General features: G+C 46.7%; 1 protein-coding gene across 3 annotated transcripts in view; it reads left to right on the top strand.

The window, feature by feature from the left end:
• RNF24 (ring finger protein 24) overlaps positions 1-19,921 on the top strand; it is a 57,464-nt gene that overhangs the window by 14,779 nt on the left and 22,764 nt on the right. The window contains exon 1 of one of the 3 annotated variants that reach the window (XM_081925463.1): positions 8,387-8,515. The exons of the other annotated variants lie outside the window; for them this stretch is intronic. Within the exon in view, the coding sequence (XP_081781589.1) occupies positions 8,439-8,515 (77 nt within the window). The 5' untranslated portion in view covers positions 8,387-8,438. Of the gene's footprint in view, positions 1-8,386; positions 8,516-19,921 lie in introns of those variants that run through there. 3 annotated transcript variants of the gene reach the window in all.

Below are 19,921 nucleotides of genomic sequence, written 5' to 3'. Positions count from 1 at the left end.
ATCTCCCTACGTGTATTTCTAAGCTGGAAAGGCTGCCAGTTTGTTTCCAGTGTAAGTTAATATTTTTCTCCTTGGGTCAACATTCGTAGTGTCTAAAATGAGGTGGGGCAAGGAGGAAAAACATTGATGTGAAACATAATCTAGTTACTTGAAAAGAGGAGTTAATGTTTGGACTGTGGGTCAGTTTTGCTCCCTTGTGGGTCCATCTCTCTCTCTTATTTTAGTTCCCTCAACAGTATCCACCTTTCCCGTGTCATCAGCGGCATAACCCAGAGGTTTTCCAGATGTTGCCACGCTACAATTCCCATCACCCCTGATGGGTGTCAGAGTCCAAGATTTTGTGGAAAGTCACTACCCCCCCATCCCTGGCACAGCCATTTCGTCCTTTCTCCCAACTATAATCAGAATAAAAAGCATGCATTTGTGTACATTCAATCCTTACGGCATTTATTTTCCCCTCTCCTTGTTGTCTCACCCAGGGCTTTCCCAAACAATGGTTCTCCAGCTGTTTTTGGACTACAACTCCCATCATCCCTAGCTAACAGGACCAGGGATGGTCAGGGATGATGGGAGTTGTAGTCCAAAAACAGACCCAAGTTTGACACACCCTGGTCTAGCATATTGGCCTGCTCAACACATACAGTCAAACTTCGGTTGTCGGACTTAATGCGTTCCAGAAGCCCGTTCGGCTTCCAAAATGTTCGACAACCGAGGCGTGGCTTCCGATTGGCTGCAGGAGCTTCCTGTGCTCAAGCGGAAGCCGCGTCACACATTCGGCATCTGAAAACTGGAGCATTTACTTCTGGGTTTTCGGCATTCAGGAGCCGAAACGTTCCAAAACAGAAGCGCTCGGGAGCCAAGGTTTGACTGTAACTCTAATCCATGGTTTGTTTAACAGACCATCACGTAAACCACCAATTGTCCTAAAGGTAAAGGGACCCCTGACCATTAGGTCCAGTCGTGACCGACTCTGGGGTTGCGCGCTCATCTCGCTCTATAGGGGGAGCCGGCGTTTGTCCGCAGACAGCTTCCAGGTCATGTGGCCAGCATGACTAAGCCGCTTCTGGTGAACCAGAACAGCACACGGAAACGCCGTTTACCTTCCCGCCGGAGCGGTACCTATTTATCTACTTGCACTTTGACGTGCTTTCGAACTGCTAGTTGGGCAGGAGCTGGGACTGAGCAACGGGAGCTCACCCCATCGCGGGGATTCGAACCGCTGACCTTCTGATCGGCAAGTCCTAGGCTCTGTGGTCTAACCCACAGCGCCACCCACGTCCCAACAATTGTCCAACAGATGATCAAATAAACCATGGCTCACCTCCAAAGTTTTGTTTTGTTTTGTTGCTGCTTGTGCCTTTGTAGTCAATAGAGCATCCAAGCTTGGGTTAGCCAAGCAAACCATAGTTAAGGAAGGAAGCTGTGTGCGCACATGACGCCAAGCCATAGTTAAAACTAGCCAAGGTTCCTAGTTCAGCCACTGGGGAGGGTTTTCGCATAACACCAAGCCATTGTTTAATAAACCAGGCCGTTTTTAGACTGCAGAATCTTTCGAGGACAGAGACCTCTCTCTCGGATGAGGTTACCGCATACCGTTCCCCCATACACTGCTGACCCTGTAGAAAGAACAATAAGTCTTCTTGGTTTCATTCGTCTTCCTGTGTGTTATATAATCTCCTGTCAGTTCCAAGGATGAGCAGAAGTGATTCTAGCAGTTTAAAATCAATACTCCCATCCCTTTGTACGGAGAGACCCAGATTAATTTGTTCGGTTCCTCCCACAACGAAGAGGGTGTACCAAGGAAATTGCAAGTTACGTAAGCCCCCAGCTTGCAAGAGTGGTGACCTTCTGCGGATCACGCAGAGCAAGCGGGAAGTTTTCCTTGCCCGCTATTAAGTATTCCTGTCAATCCTGACTTCTTCTGAATGGCACAAGCGGTGCCGTTCCCCAGCAGGCCTGCGATAAATGAAAGCAAAACACTGGATATGACTGTTTGATCTCTTCCTTTCCCACCAATCGCCAGAAAACAAAGAAAGCGAAAAGTGAAACCTTCAAGGGACAGAGTGGGAGAGGAGTAGAGTCAGAGTTTGTTGATTCCGCTCCACATTGCAAAGCTAGAAGGCATGATTAAATACCTTTTCCTGGGCAGATGGAACGTTTACCCATGGTAATGGCAGACCATGGCTTCAAATCCTGCTTTCTGACCAATTCTGAACTATGGTTCAGGTTCTGGGTGGTTCGTGGGCCAACTGTGGCCCTCCAGGCATTCCTATCTGGCCCAGGGCTCTCTGCAGGCCACACCCCTCGCCAGCCCTGCCTCTCACTCTTGAGTTTCTTTTTCCTGTCTGGAACGTGCCTTCAAACTCTTACTAATGCCTCTTCCGTAGAGCACAGGACTCTTATCTTAAGGGTCATGGATTCGAGACCCACATTGGGTGAAAGATTCCTGCATTGCAGGGGGGGTGGACTAGATAACCCTTGTGGTCCCTTCCAGCTTTACAATTCTATGATTCCTTGTGTGGAGAGGGGTGTTTACAGTGGTACCTCAGGTTAAATACTTCGTTCCAGAGGTCCGTTCTTTTTTAAAAAAAATAATATTTATTGAAGTTTCAATAGAAAACATATAAAAACAAAACAACAATAAAAACAAACATAAACAAAAACAAGTATAATTTCAAACCTTATTTTCTCAACCTACTTTCCCCGACTCCCTCATACCTCCCCGTTCTGTATTCTATTTTCCTTATCCAGTCAGTAAATCCATTCCCTTATTTACCAAAGTTTTTTGACAATTCCATTCCTTTTCTTATTTAGCATCTCTGAACACCGTATTATTTTCCAACCCATGTCTTTCTAACCTTCATTAATTTTATAATACTTATCAAGATAATCTTTACATTTCTTCCAATCTTCTTCCACTGTCTCTTTCTCCTGGTCTCGGATTCTGCCCGTCATCTCTGCCACCAGAGGTCCGTTCTTAACCTGAAACTGTTTTTAACCTGAAGCACCACTTTAGCTAATGGGGCTTCCTGCTGCCGCCACGCCGCCAGAACACGATTTCTGTTCTCATCCTGAAGCAAAGTTCTTAACCCGAGGTACTATTTCTGGTTTAGCGGAGTCTGTAACCTGAAGCGTCTGTAACCCGAGGTACCACTGTATAGGAACTAGCCTACTGCTGTTGTTGGCATCTGTCCGTCTCAAGAGGCAATGGAGTGAGCTTCCAGGGGTGAAATCAAACTACAGTGGTACCTCGGGTTGCAGACGCTTCAGGTTACAGACACTTCAGGTTACAGACTCCGCTAACCCAGAAATAAGTACCTCGGGTTAAGAACTTTGCTTCAGGGTGAGAACAGAAATTGCGCGGCAGCAGCAGGAGGCCCCATTAGCTAAAGTGGTACCTCAGGTTAAGAACAGTTTCAGGTTAAGAACAGACCTCCAGAACGAATTAAGTTCTTAACCAGAGGTACCACTGTCCTGCCTTAACAGCACCAAAGTGACTTCCCCAGGGTGCAAGCCTGGGCAGTGCACATGGAAGTCCTGGGCTGCCCAAAAGACAAGGCCCCCCTCTCGGCCTCACTGACGGGGTCCAAAGAAAAGCAGAGGAATGTGTTTGACACCAAGAGTTGCTGGAAGGAGACGTACAAGGCCCCATCCAACCACCTTAGGGACTCCAGATTTGTGTAGGGTTTACTCCTCAGCCTTTTCTTCTCCTGAAGATGTCCTTCAAGGCAGTGGAGGTTTAGGGTGGGAGTTTTCCTTCACCTAGATGGGCTACCTCCAAAGGTTGCTAGTTCCCCATCTGCCCCTCACTTCCCCCTATGGGACGCGCAGAAACCGCCTTCTTGACCATTGGACCCATTCTTGGTCTTATCTGGTCAATCCACCAGGACCCCGTCTTTGCACGCAGGGGAATTCCCTAGCTCGCCGAGGGTTTGAGGCCCATCGGCTACCCTCACCTGATTTAGATGGCCAGTCAAAGCTGTTCCCTAGGTGTGGCTGCTGTCGCATGCTGGCAGCTTCCAGGACACACAGGTGAGACCTGAGTGCAGGGTAGCCATCAAAGTTAGACAAACTACCCCAGAAGGAGCCTGATGTGCCCATCACCAGAGTTGCTACCCCTCCTCTAACACACTTTATTCCCCACTGTACAGTAGCCTACTGTACAAAGGTAGAATTAACACCTGTGGCTCCACCCACTTTTCCTCTGGCCCCGCCCACTCTTGGCATGTGGCCCCCAGAGAATTGCCCAGAAAGGGAATGTGGCCCGTGGACATTGCAGGGGGTTGGACTAGATGCCCCTTGGGGTCCCTTCCAATTCTACGATTCTAACTGAAAAGAGCTCTCCCTCCCCGGTTTAGGTATTCAGGTACAGCCCTCAACTGTTATGGAAAACAAACCACCGTTAAGTGTTACACCTCTTTGATTTTCAAGATCAATATTAGTTTATTGTGTAAAGAATGGCCATTACAATTGCACTTGGGTCACGGGCAGTTTCAGCAGCATTTAAACAGATAAAAATATTAAAATTAACTCTTATTTTCTTCCTAGAAAGTGCATCTCTTATGTTTTTTCACTGCCACGGTGAAGCTGACCCCTTGCCATGCGGTCAGTTGTCCTTGAATGGTCAGTTTTATTTTCATCACCGGCTCTTCAGCTTGCGTTGCCTGAGTAAATAAATCAAGTAGGAATTTATTCGTAGATAAAGCGTGTATAGAGCTGTTCAAGGAAGAGGTCTTCCATCACTAGTACCCAAACCTTTTTCCTCCACGGACCACTCAAAAATTGCTAAGGGTCTCTCTTAGTGGACCACTTAAAGGGATTTTTTTTGTAATGCACCACTGTGCTAGGTGCTGTGGGATTTTTAATTGTATTTCTGTTGCTTTTATTATATATTGCATTACCGTTCAACTTCCACAGAATTCAGATTGTAATACGATAAAATGCAGTTTTAAGAACAAAGAGGAGCAGTAAAAATACCCCTAACAATGTGATTATTTGTTGCAATGGATGTGCCGTTTTCAACCGTGAAGCATGTGGAAACAGTGTGGGTATTCCTGGCCCAGATGTTTCAGCATTTCTGTCCCATGGAAGTGAAACAGTGTGCTGCAGTGGTTAGAGTATCAGACTAGGACCAGGGAGACTCGGGTTGAAATCCTTACTCTGCTGTGATCTCACTGGGCGATCATGGGCCAAAGACTTATCTCTCATTCTATCCTACCTCAGCGGGGTTGTTGTAAGAATAAAAGGGGAAATGTGTGGTATCCTTGGGGGAAAGGGGAGATTCGCGTGTGTAGTCTCTGTTTCAGAAGGGTCTTTTTGTAATGTCTGAAATATTGAAACTTTTGAACCATTAAGGCTCATTGCACAGAGATAAGCAACACAACCCTGACTTTGTCTGCTCAGAAGTTAAGTCTTACTGAATTCAGTGGGGCTTACTCCCATAGACATGGGTCTGGGATTGCACCTCTCAGCATGGAAATAGCTTTCCAAAATGTCTAATAATGTGCCAAAAAAAGACAGTGAAGCCTGGCTATATTCCATTTCTTACTCAGTATTTTTAATTTATTTATTAAGATCTGTTTGTGACTTTCCAACAAAACTCATGACACAAATATCCTGCAAAGCATAAACATTTCCTTTATTTTGGTGACTCCTATATGCTCCTGTAACTTTGCTTCTCTGCCGCTGAGACCATATAATAGTCCTGAAAGGCCTACATTGGCTCCCAGTACGTTTCCGAGCACAATTCAAAGTGTTGGTGCTGACCTTGAAAGCCCTAAACAGCCTCAGTCCAGTATACCTGAAGGAGCATCTCCACCCCCATCGTTCAGCCCGGACACTGAGGTCCAGCGCCAAGGGTCTTCTGGCGGTTCCCTCCCTGCGAGAAGCGAGGTTGCAGGGAACCAGGCAGAGGGCCTTCTTGGTGGTGGCGCCTTCCCTGTGGAATGCCCTCCCAGCAGATGTCAAGGCAATAAACAACTATCTGACTTTTAGAAGACATCTGAAGGCAGCCCTGTTTAGGGAAGCTTTTAATGTTTGACGGGCTATTGTATTTTAATATTTTGTTGGAAGCCACCCAGAGTGGCTGGGGAAACCCAGCCAGATGGGCGGGGTATAACTAATAAATTATTATTATTGTTATTATTATAGTGACATCATAGTGCTTTAAATGCACCACGTGACTGTGGCTTAAATTGATCAGCTGTTGGGTTTGCTGTGCGTGCATTTTGGGGGGTGTTGGAGGTGAAAGAACGCAAACCAGAGCGTGATGCAAACCCAGCTTCCAACAGAGCCAAAGTTGCCCTGGAGATAGCCTTTTGGTGAGCTTGTCATTCGGAGGTCTTGGGGTGGAGATGGTCGTGCCCTGCCTGCGCAGGACATTGGTCAATGCGTCCCCTCCCTCCCTCCCTCCCTCCTCCTCTCTCTCCCTCGCTATTTGCATTTCGTCAGTGCGGTCCGGATGGTGTTGCAACTTTTGCAGCGCCGTTTCCAAATCGGCCAGCTGATAAATGGGTAACTTTTCTGTCCTGGTTGCATAGTCTCTCCTCCTGATCATGAGTGGTCAAGGCAGGAGGGGGGCGGGGAGGGGACAAAGAAGGACCACACACAGGCCAAGTGTGTTTGAATGCAGTTGGCTAAGCAGTTGGCTCCTTACCTCTCTCGCCCTGATCTAGCCACTGTGATCCACGCGACGGTCGCCTCCAGACTTGATTGTTGTAACTCGCTCTACGTGGGGCTGCCCTTGAGACTGACCCAGAAACTCCAGCGGGTGCAGAATGCTGCGGCCAGGCTCCTTACGGGGTCCTCGCCGCAGGATCACATTCACCCAGTGCTATACCAGCTGCACTAGCTCCCGTGGAGTACAGGATCAGGTTTAAGGTGCTGGTTTTCACCTTTAAAGCCCTATACAGTGGTACCTCGGGTTACAGATGCTTCAGGTTACAGACGCTTCAGGTTACAGACTCTGCTAACCCAGAAATAGTACCTCGGGTTAAGAACTTTGCTTCAGGATGAGAACAGAAATCGCACAGCGGCTGCATGGCGGCAGCGGGAGGCCCCATTAGCCAAAGTGGTGCCTCTGGTTAAGAACAGTTTCAGGTTAAGAACGGACCTCCGGAACGAATTAAGTTCTTAACCAGAAGTACCAATGTAGGGCCTAGGAGCCTTGTACCTACTGGACCGCTTCTCCTGGCATGTCCCACGGAGGACCTTACGATCTTCAAAGAAAAACATCTTGGAGGTCCCGGGCCACAGGGACGTTAGGCTGGCCTCAACCAGAGCCAGGGCTTTTTCGGCTGTGGCCCCGATTCAGTGGAACGCTCTGTCACAAGAGACTAGGGCCCTGTGGGACTTGACATCTTTCCGCAGGGCCTGCAAGACAGAGCTGTTCCACCAGGCCTTTGGCCAGGGCACAGCCTGACCACCTCCTTCTGTAATCCTCACAGAACTCTAGCCCAATGGTTGCCATTAATTTGATCCTGAATTGATTTTAGAATGAATTGATTCTAGAATGCTGTGTTACTTTTATTGTTGTTAGCTGATCTGAGCCCGGCTTCGGCTGGGGAGGGCGGGATATAAATTAATTTATTATTATTATTATTATTATTATTATTATTATTATTATTATTATTATCTCAGATTTATAAGCTAGGTGCCAAACAGCTCTTTAAACCAGGCTTACAGTCACCAAAATGCCTAGTCGCCATTTGGGGGCCAGGCAGATCTCAAGTTGTATTTTTCATTCTGGTTTTTGGCTTCCAGAAATTCCACTCAACTGGACGCTGAGTGAAGAAGCGCTCCCTTTGTCCGTCTTCCGTCGTTTCCCTCGGTTCTTGCCGGCACTGCGTTTTGCGAAACTACGCTGAGAATCTCTCGTCTTGCTTCCCTCTGAGAGAGAGAATAGGATCTGGGTCTTGGCATCGACCAGTGGGAACATAACGTAGCATCTTGGGATGATTGAGGATTAGATATTATTAGCTCTGTTCTGGGCAGCTGTTTCGCCCTGGCAGAAATCCCATACATGAACCCCGTGTTGAAACCTCATGTTGTTGCCGTGTTGCCTTTTTAACCGGGGAGTCTCCCAAACCCCCACTGAAAACCTAAAAATTATATCCTAGGACGTGAGCCGACTTAAAGCCTCTCTGCTGCCTCTCCTCCCATACGCCCCTTTTGCTCAAGTTAAAAAATAGTTACTTAGAAATTGCTACCAGCTGGAGCTCAGCCTCTCTGAACTTTCCCCTTCTTCTTTAAATAACGTTTGTGGTGTATTCTTGGCCAGCGTTTTGACGTTTCTTGGAACCAACAAATCTCTCTCTCTCCCTCTCCCTCTCTCTCTCTCTGTCGCACACCGATACACAACACATGCACAATTATTTCCTTTTCACAGAATTGTAGAGTTGGAAGGGACCGCAAGGGTCATCTGGTCCAACTCCCCTGCAATGCAAGAATCTTTTGACCTAGGTGAGACTCGAACCCATGACCCTCACATTACAAGTCTCAAGCCGGTTCAAACAAGGTACATTTCATCTCTGATTTTCCTTAGACTTTCCTTAGTTTCTTTCTTATCTTTTCCTTCTCCCGTAATTCTTTTGGCTTTTGGGAAACTCTTTCTGCCCGGTGCTAAAAATCTGAGGAAATCCTACATGGAAAACTGTATTTCCCTGTGTGTAACAGCTGTTCCTTTCCAGTTTTCTGCAAACCTTTAAAAAACAAAGGGTGGTATTCAGCTAACTTGTATTCAGAGAAGACCCATCGAAATCAATGGACCCAACTTGTTCGTTCATTTCAATGGGCCTATTCTGAATTCTAAAAACTTAGTCAAATACCACCCAAACTGTTTAGGCAGCTAGGGAGGGCACTTTGCTGAAGATGGGTCACTGCACCGATCCTGCGCCGTCGTTTTGTTTTCCAAAGGGATAGCCATGTTAATCTGTGACAGCGAAACAAACCCAGAGTCCTGTAGCACTTTTAAAGATTAATTTGTTACGCCTTCAGCTTTTCTGGAGTAGAGTCTTGCCTCCTCAAAGGAACGTCCCTCCTTCATTTGCAGGTTTCTATATTCACCGAGGAATGTTATTTTTAATGTTTTAGCCAGAGGTAGGGTCTATCTTTACTCTCCCCCAGGGCTGAGAATGGGAAATGTGGTTGGAATTTGGCTGGGGGGGGTTTTGTGGCAAAGTGGTTTTCTTTCCTATGTGTCCGTGATTTGCTTTCCTTCAGGTGGACAGGCTTGCTTTTGCATGTATTTAATTCGCTTCTGCTTTTTCTTCTGGAGGAGAAGAAGAGTTTGGATTTGATATCCCGCTTTATCACTCCCCTTCAGGAGTCTCAAAGCAGCTAACATTCTCCTTTTCCTTCCTCCCCCACAACAAACACTCTGTGAGGTGAGTGGGGCTGAGAGACTTCAGAGAAGTGTGACTGGCCCAAGGTCACCCAGCAGCTGCATGTGGAGGAGCAGAGACGCGAACCCGGTTCCCCATATTAGGAGACTACCGCTCTTAACCACTACACCACACTGGCTCTCTGGTGGTCCTGCGGTAGCCAGAGCCAGACCAACACTGGGCTCCCAACTCCCATCATCCAGTGTGGCCGATGGTTGGGGATGATGGGAGCTGTAGTCCAACTAGATATTGAAGAGTGTTGTGTTGTCCACCCCTAATGTAGATCTAAAATGGGATACTAAATGGCAGAGAAGCAGGCATGCAGACATTAACGGGTGTTTTCAAGCGTTTTGATCAAACCGCTAGGTTCTGAGGTTGATGTTGCCTCCTTTCCCAGGAAGGTACCAGTTCCTCTGGTTTGGGCTAAGAAGATGCATGTGAATTTTGAAATACAGACGGTGTTTTGCCCAAGCCTGCATAGAATTTGTCCCCACCGTCAGCCTGACAAAGACCTCCATCAGGACATCTCCAGCCTTCCACGCATCAGCATTGTTGACCACACGCTTGAGATGGTCAATGATTTTCTCTTCCTTTCCATGGATGCTGAACTGGACAACCAGATTGGCAAGGCAGCGACGGCCCGCATCTCCAAAAGGACATGGGAGAATGCGATGCTAATGTCCAATTCCAAGATGAAGGTCTACCAGGTTTACATGTTGAGCATGCAGCTTTATGGAAGTGAGTTGTGGGCAGATTAGAACCGCCAGGAGCAACCGGCAGCACAGAGTCCCCAGTAAAGATGTGCTCTCCCAAGCCCAGCATGTTCACGCTTCTGTCTCAGCGACATCCGGCTTGGTCATGTCTGCAGAATAGAAGATGGCAGCATCCCGAAGGATGGGCTCTTATGGGGAGCTGGCTTCAGGCACCAAGCCCGTTGGCAGACCGACTCTGTGTTTCAAAGATGTCTGCAAACATGGCAACATGGCTGGCAACAACAGCCATGTGAGAATCCCTTGTGCGGTGCCTGGAGGCAGAGAGTCAAGTCGGGCAGTGACCGGAGGAGGAATGACCGCAGGGAGGAGTGCAGAGAGAATGAACTCCCTGGTGCATCTGCAGCAACACAACCGGTCGCCTTTGTCTGTCCCAACTGCAACAAAACATGTCTCTCCTGTATTGGTCTCTACAGCCACAGCAGGCACTGCAAGTTCCAACAGTTTGACTTCACTCCCAAAGGCGCACTCCTCTGTTGTCTCCCGAGACAGTCGGATGCCAATCAGAAGGTGGCTGACACTCAGTTGTCAGGTATCTTTTTAGCGTAATAAGCTAAGTTTCCAGGATTCGACGCTGACCGCGATGGAACCTCAAGCTCGGTTTTTGAAAGCAACCACAGGAAATCAATGTTAGGGCTGTGTATATCCCAAACATTTGCCTCGGGCATCCCCGACTCTGTTGTTGTCTCTCTGTGTTGTGGTTCAAGCAATATGGCTTTCAGTATTTCTTACTACTTGCAGTCTTGCACCCTGCTGTAATTTTCCTTTCTGCCACTGCTGAGCTGTTTTGGTTTCTTTCTCCCTCTCCTTTTGATCTTCCTCAGGGGCCAGCAGTCCTATCTTTCCTGCAGAGGTGTGTTAACTTCCCCTGAAATAGGTTGTGAACCGTGGAGGTTTCTCAGCAGAGTTTAGATGGCCACCTGTCATGAATGCTTTAGTTGAGATTTCTGCATTGCAGGGGTTTGTAATAGATGACCCTTCCAATTCTGGGATTCTGTGACTGCTGAGTTTTGCCACACCCACCCCAATAGTCATTTATTTGCTGACATACAAAGCTGAGGGAAGCCAAGGAAAAAGAATGGAGGCAGTTTGCAAGGTGGGGGGACAGATGACAGGACCGGAGGCAAGGAAGGGGAGAAAGAGACATTTTGAGTATGTCAGCAGCTGACCACTGTTGGAGGCAGGATACTGGTCTCCTATGGGTCTTGATTTGACCCAGAAAAGCAGTTATTGGGGTTTGAATCAGCATCTTGAGACCTTACGCAATGTGAGTTCGGTCCTCAAATCAGGGTTTAACTTTGAGCCTCTTTATATACAGTTGACGTATTTCCAACACGTTCATTCTGTGAAAAGTGCGAAGGGGAGCTGTGCTTGCACTGGTGCCAAGTATTGAACTATTGATTTAAACTACTGATTGATTGAAACACCGACCTTCTAACAAACGGATTATTTTCCTGTTGCTCAATCTTCAATTATCGGTTTCGTTGTTGAGATCTCGGAGGACTTGTTAACACGATTTGCAACTTCGTAATAAACAGAAGCCGCCTTTCCCTGTGTGGTGATGGTGATGACATCACGCTGTGTGGGCGGTGCTTATGGCAAAAGTGGGTTGGGCTATTGCACAACCTCTTGGCATTATGGCAGCCTTGTCTGGCCTGCTGCTTCCCAAATATTTTGGATCAGCCGCAGCCAGCATGATCAGCTGTCAACATACAGATTTGAAAATAAGGGACCAGCAGCCTTGAAAATAAGGGACCAGCCGCCAAAATAAGGGACCTGCAGCCTCACCTGTTCCAGGCACTCCAGTCTTCCTGTCCTCCTGCAGTCTGGTCAAACACATGCTGGTAGCTTCGAGAACACTGTCCAACCAACTTTGTAACCAGAGGTTCAACTGAATAGAATCTGAATCCCATGCACCACAAGGCCTATGCAGCCTCAACTTAAGGTGGCTCCCTGGCCTGGCTTTGCACTGCAAAGTTTGCAGCAGCACGTGCAACAAAATGGCGTCCAGCATTCAAAAACCTCCTCAGCTTGCATTAACTAGCCACACACAAGGCATGCAAGCTCCACCCCCCAGTCATTCTTAGACTTCCTATTGGGTGAGCAACACAGCCAAGCAACACGGAGCCTCCCTCCTCCCTGGCCGACAGGGAGGGAGGGAGAGGAGCTGCTTCCTTTGAAATTTAAGGGACATCATTTAAGGGACATCCATCAATAAGGGACAGCAGCGGGACATGGTCCTGGAATAAGGGACTGTCCCTTCAAATAAGGGACACTTGACAGCTATGCGTAATAGAGGGCAAAATTCCACCCTCCAGTCACTCATTTTCTTCTTTTAAACCATTCACCTTCAAGAATACAGCCTCTTCCACTTTAAATCTCTCCTTTCTCAACAGCTGCCTTGCAGAGGAAAAACTTGGAAAAGTTTTGACTCTTCAGCCAGTAATGCATGGAAATATGCTTTCTTGTCAGTATCTGGTTGTTGTTTTTTTTAAGCCTCTTAATCTCTTGCCTCTGGCCAAAGGCAAAATTATCTCTGAAATGGTCGCAGAAATATTTGGCTGGTCTTTCTCCCGGGGCATTTTGGCACTCTTTATTTAAACGTTATCTCCTAAAGAGCATATTGAAGAATGTGACTCAGAAGAGAACGATCCCGCAGGTCGCAACGGAGTACATTTCCAAGTGTTTCTTTCATTCTCGGCTTTTTAAAGCATATTTTAAGAAGCATTTTTTAAAAGGGAAAAGAAAACATGTTTCAGAAGGTGGGGCAGGGGCTCCCTTGGGAAGAACTCCTGATGGCCTGTGTTAGAAGACGATAATTGGGCAGGAGGTTTATTTTTTGAGGGGAGCGGACGGACACTGCCAAGGGTTAATTTGTCCTAGTGAGAATTCTGCCTTGTTTTGTGTTCAAATCACTCCTTCATCTGCTCAGACTCTGGAAATCCCTGCTGTTCATAGAACAGCTGAATGGATTCGGTTATTAAAGACGCTTTACTTTGTTTTTGCAGTTAATGCCTAGATATTTCCTGGGTAGAGGCAGTATTTGTGCCCCACAGACAAGGTCTGGGCATGTCGCAAGTATCTTTTCATTTAGATTTTGCAAAATCTAAAATTTTCTGACTTCTCCATCATAATTCTTAGTGTTTATGGAGCACTTCAGAGTGCCGTACATAACATCACTTTTAGGTAACCCTCACGACAGGCCGGCGATGTAGTTTAGTAGTGGTATTATCTTCCCTGTTGCATTTTATTGTTATTATTTATTGAATTTGTACGCCATCCTATACCCGGAGGTTTTGCATGGGGTGGGAGACCTTACCTGAGAATCGATCTGTGTGCTGCAACATAAACGCACCTCACACAACTCTGGAGGCAATTATATCGAGCTTCCCAACAACAAAATAAGACATTTACATTCCACCAAGTGTCTGTGTTTTTAAATGGAGCCTTTGCATAATTGCAGACAGAGTTGTGCTGCTTGATTTCTCTGTATTCCTTTGCATGGTGTTTGGCTGATGACGAAAATACGTGGCCCATCCAGCACTGAGGACTCACCCAGACTCCCGCTTCTTCCGTGCCTAGAAAGTGTGTGTCCGAGATCTGTGTCTTGAGACCTTTTTTCCAGTTGCCTCCCGGTGCTTTCCCCGAGAAAACCTGCTCTTTACTGCGGAATTGGAGCAAATGTCCACTTGTGGAAAACCCGGCTGACGTTTGCTCGGATTCAGCGGCAGAGAGTGGGTGCCCCCGCAGGGAAAGCGGTTGGACTTTGTCTCAAGATCTAAGGGAAAGAAACAGGGGTTGTTTGCTGGAACATGAAGGTTGTGGCAGCAAAGTGGGATGTTCTGGTTGTCTGGAACCTGAAACAGTGGACCTTAAGGTCCATGAATAACCATAGTTTAGAGGCCCTGGGCCCTAAGGAAGTCAGATTATCCTCCACCAGGGCCAGGGCCTTCTCGGTGATGGCTCTGACATGGTGGAATGCTCTGTCCCATGAGACCAGGGCCCTGCAGGATTTTATTTCCTTCTACAGGGCCTGTAACACAGAGCTAATCCGCCTGGCTTTCAATTTGAACTTAGCCTGATCTTTTATTCCCCTTCCTTCTCTCCCACTCCCCTTTTTATGAAGATTACCCGCTCTGGGATCCCACAGCTAATTCTCCCCTGGTCTCCGCGCTGGCCCAAATAGGACTAATTTAGCCAGCTAGCCCTGGTGATCATCTAATGTTTATTTGATGGATTTCCCCCCTAAATTGATTTTTGAATTCTGAATTTATTGTTATTCACGTTTTATACTGTATTTTAAGCATCAATACAGTATTGAGCCTTGTGGAAATATAACTGCCTAGGTTGGAGAAGTGAAATATGTACATCATATAGGAGCCAACACAACACAAAACACTGTTGCTGTATGTAGGTTTTATTTTATTAGTTTTTTATCTTATATTTTGGAAATGTACATCCAGGTTTATTCCCTTTACATTTTTGGGGGGGCCCCAAGAGAGTAGGGCCCTAAGCTATAGCTTGTTTGGCTTATGCATAAATCTGGCACAGCCCACTTCATAAAAAAGCAGTGATAAGGCTGTAGGGGTGTATTATGTGGAAGATTAGGCAACTGAGGCGAGCAAACACCAGGCCGAGCGCACACAAAACACACCTTTGCCCCACCTTGAGCAAAGTGTTCTCGCACCCCCAGCCCCAGCCCCGATCCTCTGCAGCTGCTTATTCCTCAGAATTATTGAGGAGCCTCTGAGAAGCATGCCACGAATCTGGGTTATTCGCAGTCTCGATCTGGCTTTTCATTTTTAAAACGTAGCTGTTTCAGTCTTCATTATCATCATCATCATCATTGTTTTGTTTACCGCCTTTCCATAGTTGAAACTATGCTCAAGGCGGCGTACAACATGACAAACTTTACATAATTACAAACATAGCAGAAGTCATAAACAATAAATAAAGCACAGCAAAACATACACAACCAAATGGAAACAATTTCCACGTAAATAAGATCTAAGATTATAGATACAATAATAATAAGTAATAATAATAATAATAATAAAATTATTTATACCCTGCCCTCCCCGGCCAGAGCCGGGCTCAGGGCAGCTAACACCAGTAAAATTACAATAAAAACCCCAATTTAAAATACAGATTAAAATATAATTTAAAATGCAGTCTCATTGTAATAGTAGCTTATAGATCAAAACCATAAGGGGAGGGAAACATAAGGGTCAGACTGAGTCCAAACCAAAGGCCAGGAAGAACAGCTCTGTCTTGCAGGCCCTGCGGAAAGATGTCAAATCCCGCAGGGCCCTGGTCTCTTGTGACAAAGCGCTCCACCAAGTCGGGGCCAGTACTGAAAAGGCCCTGGCCCTAGTGAAGACCAATCTAACCACCTTGCGACTTGTGACCTCCAAAGTGTTGACATTTGTAAACCAGCACCTTAAACTTGACCCTGTACTCCACCGGGAGCCAGTGCAGCTGGTATAGCACCGGCTGAATGTGATCCTGCAGCAAGAACCCCGTAAGGAGTCTCGCTGCAGCATTCTGCACCCACTGGAGTTTCTGGGTCAGCTTCAAGGGCAGCCCCGTGTAGAGCAAGTTACAATAATCAAGCCTGGAGGTGACCGTTGCATGGATCCCTGTGGCCAGATCAGGGAGAGAAAGGTAAGGGACCAACTGCTTAATACGGTGGAGATGGAAAAATGCCACCTTTCCTGTGGCTCCATGGAAAGGGAGGTGTCGAAGGTTACACCCAAGCACTTGACAGAAGGCGTTGGCACTAATTGCACCCCCGCAAGAGATGGGAGTTGGCCCCCAACCCCATGTCGTACCGACCCAGCCAGAGGACCTGTGTCTTCGAAGGATTTAACTTCAACCGGCTCCCATGCAGCCATCCAGCCACAGCTTCCAAGCATCTGGTCAGTGTGTCCGGGGCCGAGTCAGGGCGGCCGTCCATCAACAGATAAATTTGGGTGCCAATAATATCAGTAACAGCAACAAGCTCTCTCAACCCCCCATAAACAATGCTCCAGCCCAAGAATCTGTTCGACAGCCTCCGCTTTTGTAGCTGGAGTCAGTCCGCACTCCACTCTCCCAGGCCAGATGGGAAAGGGCCAGCCAGGCAGGGCGCAGGGCTAACAGCCAAGATGGTCTCATTTAAAACAACACAGATAAAAATTAAAAACAATTTAAAAGAGGACCCCGCCCCAAGCTAGGTGGAGAGAGGCAAGGGCAGGGCCCTTCAGACCCACAGCAGGCAATCTTCCATTCTTCTCGAGCCGTGTCTGCAGTTTTCGGGCCAAGTTTCCCTTCCTTTCAGTTTTTTCCTTGTTCTCCTGCAACTTCCAACAGATGCAAAGTGCAGAAAAGAGACTCCCGTTTTGTCTCCTCCGGGCTGCCTTTAAAGGGGGATTAACCCAATTCAGGGGGGGATACGGCTGTCAGTGGCTACTAGTCATCGCAATGGCTTTGTACTCCTTCCAAGATCAGAGCCGTCATGCTACAGTAGGGGACCCCGAGGTTCCAAATTTCAGTGGCGTCTTCTGCGATACCAAAATTCAGCACCCCCCTCCCTCTCGTGCACCATTCTAAACAGGGTGGATAAAAATCAATTATTATTTTTAACAAAATAAAAAAAATCACTGTTTTTTTAATTTAAATTGGATTTTTAAAATAAAATGCTTTTGGAGGAAAAATCTTTCTAAAGATAGTTTCCTAGTTAAGTTACATTATAGTCCAAAGGCTATAAGGGAATAAGGGAATAAGGATTTGTTTTAAGTTCTTCATGCTGCTAAAACTCAGTCTTAAGGTTGTTGTTTTTTAAAAAAATTGTTTAACCACATCAGTTAACAAACATGGATACATATGCTATAATGTTATTGTTTTAGTTAAATAAATTGTTTAAATTGATATTAAGTAAGTGATTATTTTTCTCCTTCCAATAAAGTACAGCAGAAAAGTTGTCCGAATATACACAGTTAACTTATTAAACCTCACAATGATTTCATAATTATCTGTCTATGTGTTTCTAATAGCATAACCAAATCAGTATTTTTGGATATAACTGCAAAAACTACTCAGAAAATTTATTATTCCAAAAATGAAACCTTCGTCTGGTTGTAAATATTAAGATTATACCAGCAAGAATGAGTTTTTTTCTAGAAATAAATAAAAAAAGATTTAAATCGTATCGTAAAACCTTTATTGGCATCACATACAACATCCAAAACAAATCAATACTAAATTACCACTTCCCCAGTGGCACAAAACATTTGCTAAAAGAAAGTAGGCAGAGCAGTCTTATTGACTAGTGATTTAAATTGTGATTTAAATTGTGATTTAAATTGATTTGGTTTAAATCAAATCCACCCCGATTCTAAATCATACCTGTGGCGTCCCCAACGACATCCCTGAGACTCTGTGCCCAGGTCAACCGAACCAGTTTTTGTTGTTGTTCTTTAGTCATTTAGTTGTGTCCGACTCTTTGTGACCCCCTGGACCAGAGCATGCCAGGCACTCCTGTCTTCCACTGCCTCCCGCATTTGGTCAAACTCATGCTGGTAGCTTCGAGAACACTGTCCAACCATCTTATCCTCTGCCGTCCTTTTCTCCTTGTGCCCTCCATCTTTCCCAACATCAGGGTCTTTTCCAGGGAGTCTTCTCTTCTCATGAGGTGGCCAAAGTCCTGGAGCCTCAGCTTCAGGATCTGTCCTTCCAGTGAGCGCTCAGGGCTGATTTCCTTCAGAATGGAGAGGTCTGATCTTCTTACAGTCCATGGGACTCTCAAGAGTCTCCTCCAGCACCATAATTCAAAAGCATCAATTCTTCGGCGATCAGCCTTCTATATGGTCCAGCTCTCACTTCCATACATCACTACTGGGAAAAGCAGAGCTTTAACTATATGGACCAAACCAGTTACACCCCCCTAAACACCCCCCTCTACATCCTGCCTCTGAATACTAACTTCTGAGTCTTGCAAGTAGGGAGAATGTTTTGGCCCTCAAGTGACCTGCTTGCAGACATCCCACGGGGGCACCTCACCAGACCAAGCATTCCGTCAACACACAGCCAAGTGCCAAGGTATGACCCACCACGGAGGCCTCGCCCGGGTTTCCCACCCTCCTCTTTAACTTGGCACTGCAGTCAGAACCTGGCAACTTCTTGTTTGCATCCGTCTGTCTCGTGAGACAACGGAGGAGTGCGCCTTTGCGGGTGAAGTCAAACTGTTGGAACTTGCAGCGCCTGCTGTGGCTGTAGAGACCAATACAGGAGAGATATGTTTTGTTGCAGTTGGGGCAGAGGAAGGCGACCGGTTGTGCTGCTGCAGATGCACCAGGGAATTCATTCTCTCTGCACTCCTCCCACCGGTCATTCCTCCTCTGATCACGTCTGTAGATGAATGAACTGAGTGCCTGTCTCTAGGCACTGTGGCCGTCTGCAAGGGATTCCCACATGGCAGGGGGAAAGTCTGCTTGGGAGGCCCCCACTTCCTGCTCAAATTTTTGCATTTCAGTGGGGCTGGACTAGATGACCCTGGGATCCCCTCCAGTTCCATGATTCTAGGACAGGCTTCCTCAACCTCAGCCCTCCAGATGTTTTTGGCCTTCAACTCCCATGATCCCTAGCTAGCAGGACCAGTGGTCAGGGATGATGGGAATTGTAGTCTCAAAACATCTGGAGGTCCGAGGTTGAGGAAGGACATGTTGTCTTACTGTGAGTTGAATGCATTCCTAGTAGGGTGCGTATTCCTGTGTCAGTAGACACAGAAACCCCCCTTTTTTCCCTTTTTTTACCAGTCAACTTTATTCCAAGATGTTAGGGAAGCTGCAGAACAGCTCTGGCAAGAGATATTTTGCTCGGGGACTCCTAAAATTTGCCTGTTGGTTCCACCCAAAAATACACATACGTGCGCATTCCCTCGCACGGGGCGTGCAGCTAATTATTTGTTAACCAAGCTGCATTTATAATGTTTACCTCATTCATCCTCCTAACGAACTTAAGTGAGGTCAGGACACAGCGACTTGCCCAATTCTGGCAAAGGAAGTAGGCTCTCAAATTGGATTTTCTCCAAGTCCAGACCTAATACTGCGGCTCGCTTGTTCCCAAACACCTTCTGCCCTTGCATTCCTGTAGCAAATGCTGGGGGAAATATTGCATTGCGGGTTACCCAAACGGATTTGTTAAATTAGGGGGAAGGGGAATTGCTTGCAAGAATGTGCACATTACGCAAGGTTGCAGAAGCGTGTGTGTCCAACAGGACACGGTCATGCTAAAATGCCAGTACGTTTTTAGTTAAGATAAGAGTATATATATATATATATATATATATATATATATATATATATATTTAAAGCGATCATTGCAGACTGATGTGGAAATGTGGGGAAATGAACCTAAAAGATTGGAGAAACGAAAAACAGAGAGAAACTGAGATTGAGCAGGTTTGCCCAGGCTTCATGGTGGCAGCTCCCCTGACTATATCTGTAAGTCTTCTTAAGTCAGAAAATGGATCCAGAACGAAGTGAGGGGGCAATCCTCTGTGTGTAGGTGACGCTTGTTTTGCACACTTCGCTGTCAGGAAGGCTCTCACTCCCATCCGTGATACCTGGTGTGGCCAGTGGTCAAAGATTATCAGAGTTGTACAATTGACCAACGACCCTGTGAGGTAGGTTAGGTCGAGGGGCAGTGATTGCGCCGCCCGCCCCCGGTTACCCAGAGAGCTTTGTGTCCCGAGTGGGCATTCAAACCCTGGTCTCCCATGTCTGAATAATA

This window comes from Podarcis melisellensis (assembly GCF_964234715.1).
Source record: "Podarcis melisellensis genome assembly, chromosome: 9".
NCBI lineage: Eukaryota > Metazoa > Chordata > Lepidosauria > Squamata > Lacertidae > Podarcis > Podarcis melisellensis.
Note: the sequence above shows the minus strand (reverse complement) of the source record. Positions and strands in the feature narration are given on the sequence as shown.